The 19448-nt window shown below is 53.2% G+C and overlaps 1 protein-coding gene across 7 annotated transcripts in view; it reads left to right on the forward strand.

Annotated features, from left to right (window-relative positions):
- Positions 1-19448, forward strand: part of RIMBP2 (RIMS binding protein 2) — a 73989-nt gene that overhangs the window by 6280 nt on the left and 48261 nt on the right. For 6 of the 7 annotated variants that reach the window (XM_060118954.1, XM_060118949.1, XM_060118952.1 and 3 more), the window contains exons 2-4: positions 1892-1942; positions 13312-13507; positions 18022-18167. In XM_060118954.1, coding sequence (XP_059974937.1) covers positions 1892-1942; positions 13312-13507; positions 18022-18167 — 393 coding nt within the window. The remainder of the gene's footprint in view (positions 1-1891; positions 1943-13311; positions 13508-18021; positions 18168-19448) is intronic. The other variant, XM_060118956.1, reaches the window with a different exon arrangement.

Genomic DNA, 19448 nt, shown 5'->3' on the forward strand with positions numbered 1-19448 from the left:
GATGGTGTTATTTATATAATCCCTGTATGTTCTCTGGTTCTTTGTCTTTTTTTTCTATTTCGTGATTTATTGTCCCTCTTGTTGTTCTTGCTTTGAAAGGAATAATTTTGAGCCTTTGAAGATGGAGCTGAATTCAAGAATGGTCTAGTTAATTTGCTGGGTTCTATTCACTTCCCCAGCTCTTAAAAGCCTCATTGGAAATATGTGAGAATGAAATGCATATGAATGAACTCTATGGAAATCTCAGGCTACTTTTCACTTTTAGTCTGTGCTGGGGAAGCCAAGCCCTTCCCTCTTTCCGACTCACGGAAGTTTTCAAGAAGCTGTTGAGATGGCTCTCACTGGCTCTCACTGGCTTATTTATGAGGTTAACTCTTCTCCTCCTTATTCTCCAGGCACCTGGAGAAAATATTCCTCCAGAAATGAGAATTCTAAGTGTAAATCTCAATTTAATACATGGATTCTTCCTTAGTGCTCAATTTTCAGAGGCAGCTACCCTATAGCATCAGGAGAACATCTTCTCTAAATGTTTGTGAGACCTGGGAGACCAGTTTGATGGGAGGCATCAAGGTGGTGATGTGGGGACAGGCCTTCCTCCTCTGTCTTATGACACCCGCACCCTCTCACTAAATTTTGGTGTCTCCAGCTTTAAAGTGGGAGGTGTCATGCCTTCAACAATCGACAGTTGTGCTCATTAGGACTCTTGGTTTCAAGTGACAAAAAACACAAAAAGAGAATTTCAGTTGTACGCACAACTGAAAATCTAGCTTCAGATGTGGCTGGATCTAGGGCCCAGATCAGCTGGCTTCAGGCGTGGTTGAACCCAGCACCTCCCAAGTCCCATCAGACCTCCATGGCTCTCCTGCCTCTGCTCTCCCTTGCCTTGCCTTCATTTCTGGTTTCCACATCAAGGCCCCTGGCTGCTCCAAGTTTGCCCCTCATGGTGGCAAGGTGGCTGCAGCTGCTCCAAACTCTCCTCCACTCAGCCTCAAGTTCCAAAGCCAAGGGGCCTCCCTTCCTCCCAGCATCCCCAGGCAAAGTCTCTTTGTTCTAACTGGATCATGCACTCACCCACTAACCAATCACTGTGAGTCTAGAACCTTTCTCACGTATTCAGTGGATCCCCAGCAAAGTCAGGACCTCTTCCCAGGACATAGTTCCAGGCAAGCAAACACAACAGATATTTAGTGTCATCACAATATTAGAACTTCAGGGTCCATGAGGACAGGAAATAATAATGTTGCATCTCAGTTTTGTGTGAACTTACCATGTGGCCTGGGCAGCAGCCATCCTGAGAAATTTCTTTGGTGAAACTTGTACAATTTCTTATTCTGTGGAGCGGCTGGCTTTGTGTCAGATAATTTGAAGAAGGCAGCCCCCCTGCTACAACTGAGAGCCTGGGCTCTCCGGACCACCCGGGCAGCTCCTCCTCAGGACCTGGTGGGATTTCAGCAGACCTTCAGTTATCTAGGGGTCAAGTTCGCATGATTGTGTTTTATTTCTCAAGCAGTTAAGGACATTTGAGAAAATGATGGTGCTCCCTGAGGCTTTGGGAAGAATTATCCTGCTGTCTGGGTTCCGCCTCAAGAATAGAATCCAGCTCCTACCCTCATGCACCAGCTAAACCCCACCAACCTCCCTGTTCTCTGCCAGATCAGGGGGCACTTTCCAGTTTTTACAAAGAGCATCAAACCCGAATCCATTCCATCTTGCCTAAAGGGAGAGAAAAATGAAAACTGATTTAGACCCTTAGAATGTAGGGGTTTATTAGAGGAATAAAAATCAATGACCCACACTCCCTGATACTTTAGACCTTAATCTTTAATTCTCTTTTTCTCCCTTTAAACGTTCACTCTTCTGTTTGTTTGTTTTTTTTTAATCATCAAAAAAGGCTCAGGTTGAAGCTAAGAAAGAACATGAAGGCGCAGTGCAGCTGCTAGAGGTAAGCGAACCAGCCATGATGGCTTTCTTCCTGGGGGTGGGTGAGGTCAGGGGATATTGCGTTCATGCCTCGTAGAAGCGATAGCTAACCTTTACTGAGTGCCCACTGGGTACCGGTGACTAGTGCTGTTCACACACCCTCCCGTGTTGTCAGCTCAAGCAGCGCATACGATAGGCACCATTACGGTCCCCATTTTACACGTGAGGAAGTGAGGCACAGAGAAGTGAAGCAATTTTCCTGTGGCCACACAGCCAGCATCAGAACTGTGGGTCTCAGAGGTGGTGTGCTGTCCTCTGCTGGCTCCTCCTGGATGGAAAGCAAGGAGGGTGAGCCGGTTCAGTTGCGGGGGCATGATTTCCTAGAGGAGAAAGGTCGGGGGATGGGCCATGCCTATGGGTGACAGATGAATGGGGGAGTTAAGTGACAGCCCTAAGCCCAAGGAAGCTCTTGGCGTCTGAGGGGGGCGTTGGCAGGCATCACAGCGGCGAACGTGATCAAGGTGCTGCCACGGGCGCCGTCCCCATGTCCCCAGCTGCCCAGAGGCCTTTCTCACTGGCCCTGATGGTGGGGGCTTGGCAGGAAGTGGGTGGCAGGTCTGGACCACTCTTCTGTCCGGGGCCGATGGCGTGCTGCCAGCATCCTCGGGAGCAGGGGGAGCGCCTGCATCCCCCGGGGGCCTTTGCCGTCTGCGCTCCTCGTGCATATGATACATGGACGTAAGGAGTCTCTCTGCCGAAGACAGAGGTCGCCCCGTTACCCCTCACTGCAGACACAGCAGCGGGGTGTGGCTGCGCAGCTTGTGGGGCCCCCCGAGGCCTCCTCCCCTAGTTCCGTTCCATCAGGAAAGGCCAAGAGGGCCTTTCCGCTGGGCCTGCCATCTCCGCACATGGGAAGCACCTGTCCTCTTTAAGATGACCTTGTCTCTTGTCCCCAGGGGACCAGCGGCCACTTAAAACTGAATATATTCATCTCTTACATTGCCTTTTAAAATCTATGCCTCCCCCAGGAAAAGGTTTCATCATTATGGTCATATATATTAAAATTGATTTTTTGAAAGCGTCCATTAGCTAACGAATATCTGGAGGGCTGAGAGTAATAAATAGCAAGCGGGAAAATATATAACCCAGGAGACTGGAAACAGACCTCCAAACGGCCATACATCTCCCTGAAAAATCATTTCATTCCCCCCCGCCGGAATCACTCACCGCACTTTGATTTACATAGTCTCCTGGCTGGAAGTACAGTTTCTTTTTTCCCATCACCCCAAGCCCATCGATCTGATCGTCTGTGTTGTTTTTACCCGCCTTCTGAGCTGCCGCTCTGTGACAGCCCCGCCGAGGTCATGTCACCCGGTGCTGGTGGCCGTGTGTGCCCCGGCACGTGGGGATGGGCATGACGTGCTTCGGTTGGAAAAACAGAAAAGGCAATGCAGATGCACTGAGAATCTGTGTCTTCTTTTATTCACAACATCTTCCTGTCATTGTGTCTTGCTTTGCTTTTCACCCAGAACACGCTGGACAGCATGCAGGTATTTTAGGGAATGATGTTTGCCCCTCCCCGTGTGCTTGGTGATGCTTTCCCCATTCGTGGACCAGCCGCGCACCCCTGGGCCCGCTCTATCCGCCTCCTCTTCCGAAAATGGGCAGCTTTCTGATGCAGTCGTGGGTGCCTGGGGCTCCCTGGGGCCAGGGCAGCCGAGGAGCTGCCCTTGGGGGCTCCACCCCAGGGAGATGCTTTATTCTGGGCATTGAGGCCCAGGGCTCTGTCCTCTGAAGTGATGAGCGGGGCCAGCAAAGCCGGCTTCCATTCTCAGGCTGGAAGAACGTTCTGTGAATTCAGATGACCTCGGGGAGGAGAACTGTTGGGGTGATTCTACCCTTGGGTCAACCACGTGCTTTCGAGCCCGGCCAGGAGCCCAGAATTTGGTGGGTCCGTCATCGGAATTCAGACCTTGCACCTGAGCGGTCCCATTCCCCTTCTGTGTCGAGTGCGGGCAGCGGCCCTCCCAGCAGCTGGGAGCCCTTTTGCTCGTTCTTCTCACAGGCATCCGCCTGGGGAAGAAGAGAGATGAGCTGCCCCTCCAAACAGGGTTTTGAGCCTTTCCCAAAACTCTGAGTTTGGCCGTGAATTTGTAGAACCAACGACTTTTCTCACTCTTGGGTGGTTCTCAAAGCGGGCTTCTGGGACCCACAGTATTGGCATCACTGGGGAGCTTGTCAGACCCACTGACTCAGAAACCCGGGGTTGGGGACTGAAATATGAGTTTTAACCAGCCCTCCGGGTACTTCGAGAAGCGTTGTTTGGAGAGTGCCAGGCTGGTTACAGGAAGGAGAACTATATCTGAAGGAGTGTAAGCCCCCTGGGAATCTTGGCCAATCCTGGTTCAGCACCTTAGTAACCAGAATTGTTGACCAAGAATAACCCGAGTGAGACCCCGCCCACCGATCCCCCGAGCATCCCTAGCGGGCAGCGTAGTCTTCGTTTGGAAGTTCACGTTCTCTGTGCCTCCTACTTGGCAGGCTGGTGACTTCCTTTAGTCAGATATTCTACCGAGCAGAACAACCCACCTCCTGGCGCAGCCAGAGAGAACGCAGTGACGGAGGAGGGCTGCTCTGGAAGACGTGCTAGGTGAACCCCTCAAAACACCTACACGCACACATCCGGTTCTGTGGACGTTTCTCAGTGCTGTTTGCTGATGAATGATTGGCCAGGATGTTTGGAGATGGGGGGTGGGGATGTCTTTATTCCTGGTCAGGACACCCAAGGACCAATCCGGGCTGGCTTGGGGGCTGAACAAAGACAGGGGTCAGGAGTCAACTGAAAATAGAACAGAGCTTTTCAGAATCCAGAATCAGAATCCAGATTTGCTGTTTGCACACGTAACAGCCTAAGAGCTGGTACTAGCTACGCAGCTTCCTTGGCACTTTATGAGGGAGTGAGTTGAAGATAAAGAAGCAAAAGAAAATAGTTATAACAACAGCAATGGTGCCAACAGCAATGTTTATTGAACCCTTCTCGGAGCCGGGCACTGTTCTAAGGGTGCATCTGCGGGTTATCTCAGTCTCCATGACAACCAGGGGAACCGAGGCACGGTCAGGAGAAATGACTTCCCCAAAGCCTCGGAGCTAGTCAGGAGCAGAATCTGGATGCAAGCCCCAGGAGTTTGGCGTCAGAATCCAAACCCTCCACCACTGCACGGCAGCATCTTCTGACCTCGGAATCCTGACCTCCCTGCAAGGTGGGGTCAGGTCTCCTGCCAGCAAAGCTGTACCAAAAGGTGGATCAGCTCCCGCAGCAGCCAGACTTGGAAACGCTGGCCGAGCAGCCCACCTGCCCTTCCCCAGCAGCAGCAGAGACAGGAACGCACACCACGCGGTCACAAGTGACAAGAGTGATGGAATTTAATCCTTTTAATACCACCCAGGGAGGGTGATATCAACCTCCTCATTTCGCTGATCAAAAACCAAGGCACAGAGACGCTGAGCCACCTGCCAAGGACACACAGCTTCTAAGAGCAGAGCCTAGGCCCTGAGGGTCTACGGGTAACACCATCTCAAGTCACTGAGAAAAGAGTGTGCAGAGAAGAGATGGCCCATGACTCTGGGGCCCATAAACCCTAAATCCTGTTGGGTTAGGAGGCAGCGAGTTCTGGCGTCCGTTGCCAGGGGACTTTCGTCCATGATGAGCTGCTTCCTGCCAGTGTGTCAGTGCTGAGTGCTTCGCATGTGCGTCTCACATGCTTTGTGGCTAATTCTCCAGGGCTCCTTCCTAGGTATTTATGGCCTCACTCCCAGCACTTGTTGCCCTCCTCCTGGACCAAGGCATCCACCTGCGGGCGATGCCAGGACGAGCCTGAACAGGCTCCATTCATCCCTGAGTCTCATTCGAAAGGAGACAGGGCTCATCTGGAGGCAAGGGTCCAGCATCTGAGTTGCACAATGACTCTCCTCGTCCCTGGGCTCCTTTTGCTTTCATGGGTCCCTTCTTTCATAAAAACATTAAAATTATATTTTACATCTGCTTAGGAACAAAGACGAATATAATCCAGGTTGGATTCATTATTATTCTATTCAGTTTTCCTCTGATTTTAAAGGAAATGAAAATGAAACCATTTCTGTGGGTCCCTAAACAAGGCCCCAGGTACCCTGCTGCTGCCTGGCTTGTGTTAAGATGCTCAGTGACCATCTGGCAAGGGAGCGTGCTTGTGAGTAAATGAATATGTTTGGTCCCATCAAACAGATGAACTTGGTCTCTGGTGTGTGTGTTAGGTTAGGCTGGGCTGTGCTGCAGTAACAAACACCAAAGTCTCACACTCAACGCACAAAGGTTCATTTCTTGCCACTGCAGATGCGGGAACACTCCACGAAGCTCCACTCCACGTGGTGACTCAGGGATCCAGGCTCCCTGCATATTGCGGCTGTGCCATCCAGAGCGTACGGCTTCCTGGTCGCCATGGCAGGGACACCTCTTCTGTGTCTCAGCTACAGAAGGTACAGGTGTCACCTCTGCTTACAGGCCACTGGCCAGAGCTAGTGACCCAGCCCCGCTTCACTGCAGGGGAGGCTGGGAAGTGCAGTCTCCCTGGGTGGGGGCCTGGTGGCATGGTTCTGCCACAGCTGAATTCTGGAATCTTTACAGGGCAATGCAGGTTTGATACTAAAGTGGACAGACAGAATATTAGCTAAGTTGAGAATCTGAGAAGAGCACAGATAAAGAAGTTTATACTTAACGCTTTGCCTTTAAATCTCTTAGGAATTCTCTGTCCCCCAGGAACTGTGGGGATGGCGTCTCTGCATCCGTAGGGTAGACTTGGCTACCCTGTGCCCATGAGTCTTAGCTGGAGGACGAGGCTGTTAGGGACAAAGAAACTGGGGATGCTCAGGTATTTGGGGGTTCAGCCACCCAGCAGGACTACCTCTGGCTCCAGCTTTATCTCCCTAATGCACCCCTTCCCAACTGCAGTTGGGAGGACAAAAGCTACCGTCAACGGGAAGCCCCAGGTTTTGAAGTCTCATCAGTGAAAGGTGTTTATCTGCGCACAGGGTGCCTCTGTGACTAATGCTTGTCTAGACAGAAGCAAAAGACTCAAATGATCCGGACCCACCAGCGGCAGAATTCACTGTGCTTTAGTTGGACCATTTGATAAAGGCATTAATCTAGTGTGAACCAAAGCAAACGTTTAAGACACTTGTGTTTTAATAGTGCTGACTCCATACACATTAAAGGATGCGAAACGTTAATTAAAAAGTCACCTTCACCCAAGTCTCCCCTTGGTTATTACTCTGTTACATTTTACTATCAAGATGGCATTGTCCTGTAAAGATTCTAGAATTCAGAGCAAGTACTTGCCAAGATCCTGGAATTCAGAGCTGGTTCAGATGAATTGATGGGGTTTTTTTGTGTATATTATAGTTGCAGGCAAGAGCTGGGTGCGGGTGTGGGTATTAACCTGGCAGTGGAGGCTATTAACTGGGAATCACCGTGAAAGAGTATGGAGAGACCCTCAATGTCTCCCACTGATGATAAAAAGTGGGGAAATTCTAATATACTTGCATGGGCTGAAATGCACCATCACCTTTGCTGAAAGCAGAAGTTCGGCCGTCTGAGAGGCAATGGTGATTGAGTCACTAGTTAGCCGTCCCTCTGGCGCTGTCCTTTGCCCACAGAGGACAAAAGATCTTAGTTTCTGCTTATGGGGCCCCTACCATGCCTGCCAGAGTCTGGACTTAACAATTTGCCGTAGTTCTGGAAGGCAAGCTTCTCTCCCATTTTATAGATGAAGAAACTGAGGCCCAGTGAGCTTATGTGACTTTCCTCCACACCCTCTGAGTGAATGAGGGAGTGGGAGGGTCTGGGGTCTAGACACAGCCCAGAGCCTGGAGTCAGAGAGGATTGGGTGTGTCTGCCACTTACTGGGTGTGTGACCTTGGTCTTTAGTCCATCTGGCCTTGTCTTTCTCACCCATGCAACGGGCTCACACCAACTTACCCCAGGGAGTCTCTCTGGCCATCAGCACTCATGCATAGAGAGCCCCCAGCGGGCCCTGGCACACAGTAGGTACTCACTAAGCAATAAATAGCACCACAAATCTTGTTTACCCCTAAAGACACCGCACAGAACAACTTACTCCCAAATCACTCCTGCACTGCCTGCGACGCCCCTGGCTTGGCTGTGCTAGCGTGAGTGTTCACAGCATCCCTGGACCCTCAGAATGGTCCTGGTTTGGACACTAATTACAGGGCATAGTGCCCTACCCCTCCGCTCCCCTTTATGAAGCCTGGAAGTCAGATGAAAAATACACAGAGTGGAGGACCTTGGGAATGCTGGCAGGTGCATCTTTGAATGTGTTTTCCTTCGTCTTTATAAATACCCACAGCCAAATCTGCAAGTCTCTGCTGTTCACTCCAGTTCGAGTTTACTTGCCTGATGACGGTGCCGTCTGTCCCCGCTGTGGTCAGAATGCAACCGCCCTCCGCTCTTGATGCTCAGGTGGCGGGTTAGGGTGAGGAGAAGCGGGGCCGGGACAAAACGGGATGGGCACACTCAAGCAGCCTGGTTAATTCAAGCGGGCGTGGTTCCGCCCCACCGGTATCGCCACCCAGCCAGGAGCTGATGATGCTCTGAATCCTGAAATCAATCTTGACATCTCAATAAGCCAGCCGGACCCAACAGTGGGCTTGCTGTTTGCTTTCTGCATCACTTGGAAGCAGTTCCTTCTGGTAGCAGCTTGGGGACCATCAGAGGCACTTAGCCCCAGCTGCCAGGCTCAGCATCAGAGACCCAGCTGCCGCCAGCTGCAGCCAGGCCCGGAGAGGGTGTTCGTGGAGGCTCTGGAAGGGAAACGTGCTTCCTTCCTGGAAGAGGGAAACAGCAGGGAAGCTCAGTGAACTTTCCAGAGGGAGCACTCACCTGTGGGATGTTCTTCCGGCTTAATGGGTCCGTATGCCTCATCTTCTAGTTGTTCAAACCGTTTCCCCCCTGAAATTAGTGAGAAAAGGCATCTGGAAGCTGCCTGACTTTTGGGAATCGTCATCCTGCTGTCTTGAAGCCGTGTCCTCGGATACCCAGGGGAGAAACACAACAAGGAATTGATAAGAGAGGGGCAAAGTATTAGGTGTGGTCACGCAGGACTCTTAGAATCTTTGGGGTAGAATTGCGAGGTGGGAGAGGCTTAGCCCTACAACTTCACTCCCAGGTCACAATGGAAGCAAGTCTCAAACCAAATTGTCGCACGTGTGCAGACGTGTATTACAAAACGCTTGTTGACGAGAAGGCACAAAGTGGCCCATCCCTCTTCCCTGCCCTCTTAGGAGCTTCCTCCACCAGCCCCCGTGGAAGCCGAGGCCCCAGCCCTGGTTCTGGTGGCCTTGGGCAAAAGCAGAAATCCTCCGAATCAGGATCTGGACACAAGACCACTGTGAGACCCAGCCTTGGGCGCCATCCCCCAAAACACACTAGTCTTACGCACTGTTCGTTCAAGGGTGGGGTAGCGCTAAGATATCCCATATTTTGAATACCTTTAATGTCACCAACAAATGCCCATGTCTCCCATTCATCATGTCTAGGGCTAGGGTTAGGGTTAGGGTTACCAATTTTTTTCTGATATCGACCATACTAGGTGGCCGTGCCTGGGCATGGATGGAGATGCAGGTGGCGGATGGCTTCGGGGCAGCGGCCTCTGGAGTGTAGCCTTCCCAGCACCTACATTGACCTCCCCTGGGGTGGGATTCTCAGTTACGACACTGGTTGCCCCAGAATGAAGTTCAAGTCCCTGGGACATATTCTCTCCATCCAGAAGGATTGTATTAATAAACTACAGATCCCAGAGCCCCCTGGCTCCAGACCCTGTGGGGATCATCCTGTGTGTCTGGGACTTAGGTGGGTGCAGCTGCAGCCCATGCACAGGGCCACCAGGGCCATCCAACCCAACCTGACCAGATGCTGGGATTGCCATCCACGTTGTCATGTAAAGTGGAAATCACAAAGTGGCTGCCCCCAGGCCACGTCCACCTCTACATGAACCTTGTCAGGACAGACTGTAAGCCTTTGAAATACCCTCCAACGTTTTAACGATTGAGAGCTTTTACATCAAAACAAAGATTCCCTGAACACCGGAAGTTTTGCCCAGGGTGGGTCTGGACCGATGCTGAGAAGTAGGCGCCCCTCTGGACAGAATGTACACACCCTGCTTCACTGTGGTCCCCCAGATCCTGGGGGTTTGCCTTGCTCCTCCTCTCATGGGCATCTCCCACCACCTCCGGGGATGTTCAATTTACAAAGATGGTTTGACATCAGCTCCAATCCACCTGCTTCCAGGACCCTCCCCTCATCACTCACAGCAGAGCCAGCCCCCTTTCTACAGGCACGTCCTGTGCCAGCTGCCAGGGAAAGCCGCCTGCCACAGTCCCCATCAGTGAAGGGGACCCTGAACAAAGAAACGCTCCCTGGAAGGAGGCTCTCCAAGAGCTGGGGTCCTGGCCGGCCGGCAGTGGTGCCCAGGAGATGGAGTTCACTGTGGCACCTAAAACGTGCAGCAGCTCAGCACCCCTGCGTGAGCCCCGACCTTTCTCTCTGGTTTGGTCTGAGTCCCACAGGGCCTGCTGGGGGTACACAGCCTGCCCTCCTTCCTTTCTGTGCCGCCCGCCCCTGGCCCCAGCAAATCAAGAGCTCCTGCCGGGGGGCCTCTGTTTCCAGGTGACTCGGATGCTCAATCTCCATGTGGGCTCCTGAGACCGCGGCTGCTCTAACGCTCAAGGCTCCTGATCTGATGTTCCCACAACACCAGCTTTTCATGTACCGCCTTTGAGATTTTCTCCATGATTATTTCGTATTCTCTTTAAATCCGTTCACTTTCTAAAACTCTGTATTTTGAAATAATTTTGAGATTCCCGAGAAGTTACAAAAATAGCACAGATGGTCGCTGTGTACCTTCACTCAGCTCCCCAAGGACAGCGTCGTAGGTGACCAGGGTACATTGTTGAAACCAGGAAGCTGATGCAGGCACAGTTATCAGTAACCAAACTACAGAGAGTCTCTCTTTGCCCTTCCTTTGGTGTTTAATTCTATGGAGTTTGATGGTACATATAGATTCATGAACCGCAACCGGGAATACGGATGGCTCCACCCCCCAAAGACACACCCTCATCTTAATTCTTAGTACTCAGACCTTCCCCCCAACCCTAGACCCTGACAGCCATTGATCATCTCTCCATTGCTTTAGTCTTGTCATTTCACGAATGTTATATCAATGAAAAATCTTATCTGCTTTTTGGGTTAGTTCACTTTTCACACACACGCGACATGAAAGACCTGATTACCAGTAGTATTTTTCTTGTGCACATTACAATGAGGACGTGGCCATCTAAATGGCATTTGTGTTCTTCCACATTCACCTGACACCCTCCCACACGCACCACCACGGCACCTGGTGGCACACCTGGATGAACAGGTGAGCTCAGGGCTCTTCTAATGCCCTTTCTTGCCTGAGGCTGGGTTGTTGGCGACTGTTCCCTGCCTGGGGACCTGTCGCTCAGCCCTGGAGCAAACATTTCATCTTCAGGGCTGAGCAGGGAGAGCCAGAACCCTTGGCCTTGAGGCATCTGACGTCGCCATCCTGGGGTCACCGCTGCTCCTGGGCGGGTGCTGCGTCTCCCCGATGGGGGGTGCCAGGGCGGGAGGCGGATCTCTCCACGTCCCCACCTGTGCCCAGGGGAGCCCGGCGTCACTTCTGTGCCTTCCTCGGTGGTGACAGCAATCGTAGCCAAGCTCATTCAGCCTTTTAAGAGAAGAATCCTGCTGATTTTGTTCAATGCATCAAAGAAATTAATTATTGGTTTGGGATTTGTTAGGTCTATTTTTAGAATTCCATGATCTCAGACATAAACAGCACTTCATTCTGGCCTAAGGAGCTGAAAAGCTTAACACCAGTGGAGGAGGGACGGGGTGGGGGACGGGAAGAGGAAGAGAGTATCAGTCTCTACCACTGTCCTGCATCCCTGCGTGCACACCTCCATGAAACCAAACATCTCTCAAGCCCCGACTTGGTACCGAGCTCTAGTCCGAGTGCTGGAGACACAGCGGTAAAGAAGCAGACAAAAACTCCTGCCCTCGTGGAGTTGACATTTTAGTGGAGGAAGCCAGACGGTGCCCACGGTTAATAATACAGCAGATGGGATTTTCCGCTTATCACAGACTGAGGAAGGGAGACAAGGCAGGACCTCCATGCAGACGAAACAAGCTGCTGCCTCTAGGAACGTGATGCCTGCAGATCGGGGGGTCCCCTCTCCTCTGCTTCAGCAAACATTTACTGAGCACCTGCGATGTGCCAGTGCTATGCAACACGTTACGGGTGTCTCGGAACCAGAAAGCACAAGCTTGGCGCATAAATGATCTAGTCACGGAGGCAGACGAGAAATAATCAGGGAGGTACTAGAATGTGCCAGGAAGGGAGCGTGCAGAGCGGACCCTCCCTTTGCCCCTCCGCCGGTGGCCCAGGGCAGGGAGTTCTGACAGCAGGAGAAAGGGCGCCAGGGGAGGGGGTGTAGGGAGTGTGCACCACAGTTCCCCCGGGAGAGGAGAGTGGCTGGATCACGCCCGCCCAGCTGAGAACCAAGAGCAAAGATGGGGTTAATGGGGGGAGCTGCCCGTGGTGCCCTTCCCTGCCGTGTGTGCCCAGGGGACACTCCCAGCTCCCTGGTGCTCCCGAGATGTCTCTGATGTCTGCAAATGGCAGCGATGTTGCTAAGCCAATCCAGCAAACAGCAATTCCCTTTAATGCCAAAGCAGGGTGCTTTGGGGTTCTGCAGCTTACAAGAAAACTGCATCCAGGGGTTAGCAACTGAGCTGTCCGCAAAGCTGGGCTGTGTCACCGCCTTACGCTCCAAATTTCAAGCAGCTACAGTGAGGCGTGCCAACCGCCAAGTGCCCGGGCTGTACACAGAGCCCAGAACAATCCACAGTTGGCTGGGATCTGAGTGTGTGCAAGGTTTCTTGGCTCCTGTGCTTTCCCACGTTCGCCCTAAGAGGAAACCTGGCCGACGGCCAGCGTGCACAGGAAGCTTAGTTTGTTCACACACCGTTCTCGCGTGGACGAAAGAGGCAGCCCTCCCGCTACACACACACACACACACACACACACACACACAGTCATTCACACATGCACACACGGCACCCAGTCCTGCGCACACCCATGCAACACACATGCACACAATACACACGCACATGCACTGTCATCCACCCATGCACACGTGGCATGCAGTCTTGTGCACACGCGTGCACACACGCACAGATGCACACTCGTGTGCAGACACGCGGGGCCCCAGCAGCCCAGGCCGCCTGCTGACTGCGTGGGTCTGGGTCTCCGCGCGCAGCGCAGGGCACGGGAGCTAGAGGAGAAATGCCGCGCGCAGAGTGAGCAGTTCAACCTGCTGTCCCGGGACCTGAGTCGGCTCCGGCAGCACGCGGGTGAGATCGACCTGCCGGGAGGCAGCTCCCTGGACGTCCCCTCGTCCCCCGGCAAGCCCTTCCGGAGCTTCATGAACGGACTGGCTCCATCCATTGGCAAAGGTAAGCACCTGGACCTCCCTCCCTCCCTCCCTCCCTCGCACGGCAGCCGGGATGGAGAAGGGGCGCTGGCAAGGGCTGGGGGTGGAGGTGTGTGACAAAGCATCTCACCACACCCGGCGCAGTGACCAGCCTAGCAGGCCTTGGGGCGGTGCAGGCCAGCCGGCGTCTCCCACGTCCACCCCACACGCCAGACCTCGTCCTAAGCCCTTGATGGGTGCCGACCAGCGTGGCTTCGCACACGTTCTGAGCCCCGTTCTACAGACAACATGGGTGGAGGGGCTTAGTGGGTCACCCAGCCGGGCGGTGAGCCGGGACTCGGCCCCAGAGGTCTGGCTCTGGGGTCTATGCTGGAATCTGCCAGGTGGGCTTCTCAGCTTCCCGTGTTTCCCCTCTTTTCATCCAGTGACCTCTTGTTGACATTGTGATGTACTTGGAACTTCTCTTCTGACAAAGGCAGCGGTACTCACAGTGGTGAATTTCAGTGCCTTCCCACCACGTTTGTGTTTAGGAGGCAGAGGTGGGGAGCAGGGAGGTTTGAATGTGCCTGGTTGAGGGGAGTTTTGTCTGGATCCCACAGGCATTTAATTAACGTCATGGAAGGTTCCCAGTGTAGGCAACAACATACCCTGCTCCGTCAGGGAACGTTCTCTCTACTGAAGGTTAAACGGGCCGCAGGCCCAGTTTTATCCTCCTGTAAGACAGTCGATGTTTTAAAGTTTACTGGAGATGAGTGTCAGCTATTCACTTTGGAATTCCATAAAAGATAGAGAATTTCCACATTTCTCCTAGGTCTTGTCAGAACATAGGCTAAGTTCTTGGGATGCTTTTCATTTTGAAAACAAGGTGATGCTGCCTGTATCTTGATAAATCATGATTCCTGGCTTATTCCACCTTCCTGCTCCCTTCCCGCCCTGCTCATGCGTTAGGAGAATGCTAAGTGGCCGTGAAACACAAGACAGAGGGAGAGGGGGGTCTGGACACCCCCCCACAACAGACAAGTTCTGAGCACAAGGTACGCCCCCAGGCTGCGATGCTGAGCAGATGGCCAGGCCCTGGGTGGAGCCCCTCTGGGCGGGGAGAACACAGACAAGAAACAAGGGGACGGATGGTGACTAGGTAGCTTCCCACTCAGACAGATGCGGAAGGTCAGGTGACAAGAGAGCAAGTGACCCAGGGCCACTTAGACGGGGTGGTCACAGAAGGTTCCCTCCCAGAAATGAAGACCGTTTCTCCAGCTCCCACTGAGTGAGAAGGTTTGGGGCTGGAGGTTCACGTGATCTCAGCCGTGCACGTTTTTCAGGGTCCCCAGGTCCCGAGCACAGTCGATAAGTCCCAGGACTCAGCCCTCCTGGCTCAGAGCTGTTCCGGCGACACAGGACAGACACACGGTGGGGGTCCGGAGGGATCCACGTGCAGACAGACAGTGCCTTTTTCCTCTGGAAGGACCACCCAGAGCTCCCACCATGCAGCCAAACGAGCAGCCACCCGCGTGCGGTGGTGAGGCCCAGGGACGCCCAGTAGAGATGCAGGGTCTACTGGGGGCTGGTCACGTGGGCACCTCTGCCTGGCACACACCAGAACCCCAGACCCCCCAGAGCAAGGCAGGCACTCGGCACAAGCCAGGCCGTGCATACAGTCTGGTTACAGGGAAACACGCCTGTCACTTAGGGAGCCTTTCCTGTTGGTGCAGGAACAGTGTAGAAGCTGTGTTCCCGGATACAGCCAAGCCCAACTTGCAAGCAGGCCCTTCCAAAAGTAGCAGCCCGGGGCCCCCTACGTGTATTCCTTGCAGCACAGCGTGAGAATGTGTTAGTCCAGGGCAGGCTCGTGGGTCAGTGGGGGTGGGGAGGGGAACAGTGATTGACCTGATTCAGTCGGTGTTGAGATTATCCAGAAAAAAGGATCTAATTCACGACGGAGGAAAATGGATGCTGACTAAGAACAAAACCAACAAAACCACAACAGGACTCTGACTCAGATCCCGGTAGAAGAACAGGTTTGCACCAAGGCTTCTGTGCAGCCATTGGGAAGAGCCGTGGTGATAACAGACCAGCTCATTTCATAATCTGCTACGTCGCCCACGAGGGCCCCCTGCTGGCAAAGCCAGACACGCTTGGCATCATCCTTGCCGCATCCTTGGTGTGCCAGCGTCACTTGGTCGTGGGAGGAATGCCTGCTAGGGGGCTTCCTTGTGCAACCCTGAAGTCCCCCTCAAAGTCACTCTTTGACGGCAGATGGCAGGGGTCCCTTTAAGGGTGAGAGTGACAGGGAACTCGCTGCTGGGCTGGCCTTTCCTCCTTACACAGGAGGGGAGGGTGGGGGGGGCAGGGGAGCAGCCCGGGCCAGTGCAGATCAGAGCACGACCCGGCAGGTGTGCTGTGCATCCCCTGGGGGCCTCCTGCCTGAGGCTGGGTCCACCCAAGGTTGAGGAAGACAAGGGCCGCTTGACCGTGAGCCCCTAAGGGACTCGCCTTCTGTGCAGTGGAGTCACATCTGCAGCCAGCAAGGCAGAAACCTCACAGGGACAGAATCATCCCTAGAAATCTCCTAGGAAGGGGGCATGTCATCTCCCAGGGCTGCCCCTACACAGCCAGTTTCCTTCCAGTATTGGAGCTGGGCTTTGGTGAAACACTGGATAAAGTCATTGATTTGACCTTAGTGGCCATATTTTCCAGGAAATGCATATCTTGAAACATGCAGAACATGAAGGGGTGTGCAGCTGAGGGCACTACGTGGTTTTGTCTCTAATCTCACATTCACTCAGCAGAAAGGCAGGTAAAATGCCACATGCAACAAAATATTTTTCTCTAGACAACTGGATTTGTTTAAGTAAAATGTGACTATGAGGTGACTCTACGATACTCATTTCACCTTTGCTGGTGGCGTCACGCCCTGCTCTTCCCAGCAGCAGTGTATCAGTCAGGATGGGCTAGGTTCAGCTGCAGTAACAAACATCCCCAAATCTCAGGGGCTTGAAACAGCACAAGTCTCGTTCTCGATCGCACTGCACATCCATCTCAGGTTGGCTCGGGGAATGGGTTCCACACTGTCTTCACTTGGGAATGCTGAGCCTCTCCCATCTGGAATGTTCCATTGCAAGGGAAGGGAAGCATAACAAATTAGACACTGGCTCAAAAAGGCTTCTGCCCCAAAGCAGGACACGTTTCTTCCACACACAGTTTGTTGGCCTGGGCGAGTCCTGTGTTGGGATGAAACACCTCCCCTGCAGCACTGAAGCACCCTGCAGCCAGGCCACACCCTCTGCCGGCTTTCTGAGGGAGTCAATTAATTCAGTAAATATTGACTTTGCACCTGCTGTATGCCAAGCACTGGCTGCTGTGGTCATTAGGGGTCCTGGGCAGTGACCAGAGCCAGGCCGCTGCGCTCTGGGATATGGCCTCCTAGCAGGGACCGCGGGTCCACTTCAGCATCAATTCTTTGTTGCAGTGATGCTCCCCCGAGGTTCTCAGTTCTCTTAATCAGCTAGGGGAGTGGGGCTTCTCTGGGGGTGACTTGTACACAGCCTTTGTGGGAGCACTTCTCACCCTATATGTTTTTCCTGATTTGGGCTCAGCGAGTCATCTTCCTCAGTGGAGCAGTCCCTGTGATGGGAGAGCCACAGCCAGCCAGAGACTGGCTGAGACAAAGCCAGAAAGGAACATCCGCAGGCCACCAGGCAGTGAGAACGTGGGGAAGGGAAATGTGTTGCTTCTGTAATTCACATCTGATCCTAAAGAAACACGCCTGACTTAATCCGACAGTCCGGGCCAGCACTGGTCAAGGTGCTCAGTTCTCCCTGCCCTGCCACGTGTCACTGGGCTGGGGCTCAGCAGCCCCATGAGGACAGGATGGGCAGATCTGCTTTGGTCCTAGTGAGTCTCAAGAATACTTTTTAGCCGTAAACCTGACCATCTGGCCACTTGGTGTATAAGTCAGGTCTCTTTCAGTCATAAGTGACAGCAAAGCCGGCCTAAACTGCTGTGAGCAAAAAGGAATTTATTTATCCCATAGAGTAGGTGAAGATCCTAGGTTTAGCCTCAGGTACATCTGGATTCGGAGGCTCCAGCCATGCCACCCGGATCCAGTTCCTCCCTCTCCATCTTCCAGCTCCTCCTTCTACAAGCAGTCTCCATTCTCAGATGGACTTTCCTCCTCCTGGTGGCAGTGTGGCTGCAGTATCACTCAGTCTCATCTCCTCTCCATTTTAAGCCAGAGAAAAGGAGAGCCTCTTTGCCCATGACTCCCACGAAGTTCTCTTGGACCTTCCTACTTCCATCTCATGTGCAACCCCACCATCTCCACCAAACAGTTGGTGTAGCCAGGCGTGGACTCTGCCAGATGGACAGCCCAGAGCCGGGGGTTTAGATTAAGAGTGGGAGATGGGTGGGTCCCAAAATAAAGGTCCAAGACTGATGCCAAAGACAGGGAAAGACCCACAGGGAAGGCAGATGACCAGTGCACTTTGATTATTTCCTTGCTGTCTTCTTTCAAATTGCTCTGATGTTGCTGTCCAGGTCAGGAAAGCTCCGTTGGAAGCCGCACTCTGATCGGTGAATATATCCGGCCCCTCCCGCTCCCGGGTGACAAGCCAGAACCTCTGTCCGTCAAGCCCCCCTTTCTGTCAAGATCTGGTGGCCCAAGATGCAGATTTGAATCCGACGTGAGTCCTGTCCTGGCCGAGGCAGCTGCCCCACTGCGCCGTGATACGGGCTGTGGGTGTTGGCAGCCCTCCCCCTCTCTCCCCAGCCCGCCTTTCTCTTGCCTTCACCCCCGTTCATTGAGCACCTACTATGTGCCAGGACGTGAGGCCCCAGTTTACAGACGGTGGGGGGGTCCCTGCTCTCATGGGCTGAATGACCATAAGTCAACACCTGAAAGTCGGGTAACAGCAAGTGTCGTGAACCCAACAAGCCGGTGACCCGGAAGGATGAGGTGGAGGACAGGGCGGCCCTCCTTGGCCACTCGTGGTCTGTTTGTCCGTGAGAAGGGGCCCAGGGGAAGCCCGCTGGGGCTGGAGAGGAGCCGGGAGCTGGGGAGGGGGGTTGAGGCCTCAGGGAAGCTCTCGACTTTTGGTCCAAGTCCAGGGGGAAACCACTGAAGGCCCTGAGACGGGGAGTGCCATGCTGTGACCCCCAGGAGAGCCCTCTCCCCGGGTGCGGGAGTGTCAGGAGGGACCCGACAGGAGTCCCGGGGTGGGCGGGGTTCATGGTCACTCCCACCTTCCCCTGGTGCCCTTTCCTCCCTCCCCCGACCCCAAGACAGTTGTAGCTGGTGTAAGGAAACCCCTATAGGCAGCGTCCTGGTGCCCGGCAGACTCGGGCAGCGGAGAGGAGGGGCGGGTGGGGGGGCGGTATCGGGAGGAAGCAGCTCTTGTGTCCCTTTTTCTGATCAGGATTCCCGGGGGCACTGGGCACCATCCACGTGTGAGCGCTCCCTTCCCTGCACTGAGCCCTTGAGGGCTGAGGGCACAAAGCATTACCTAAATGTGTCCTCCGAGGAGCCTGGCAGGGTCTGGGGCAGTGACATCTCAGGCCTTAAATTATGTCGGGAGATGGTCCTTACCTTGAGTCCAATCTGGGTGTGGGAAGAGGAGGACTTTTTAAAAGTAGCTTTTAATTAATTAATCAATTTTTATTGAAGTATAGTTGATTTACAATACTGTGTTAGTGTCAGGCGTACAACATAGTGATTCAGTATTTTTGCAGATTATACTCCATTATAAGTTATTACAAGGCAATGGCTGTAGTTCCCTGTGCTATACAGTAAATCCTGTTACTTATCTATTTTATATATAGTAGTTTGTATCTGCTAATCCCATACTCCTAACTCTTCCCCCATTTTGGTAACCACAAAATTGTTGTCTATGTCTGTGAGTCTATTTCTGTAGTGCACATACCTTCATTTGTGTTGTTTTTTAGACTCCACATAGAAGTGATATCAT

This window comes from Mesoplodon densirostris, chromosome 15 (assembly GCF_025265405.1).
Source record: "Mesoplodon densirostris isolate mMesDen1 chromosome 15, mMesDen1 primary haplotype, whole genome shotgun sequence".
NCBI classification, from domain to species: Eukaryota; Metazoa; Chordata; class Mammalia; order Artiodactyla; family Ziphiidae; genus Mesoplodon; species Mesoplodon densirostris.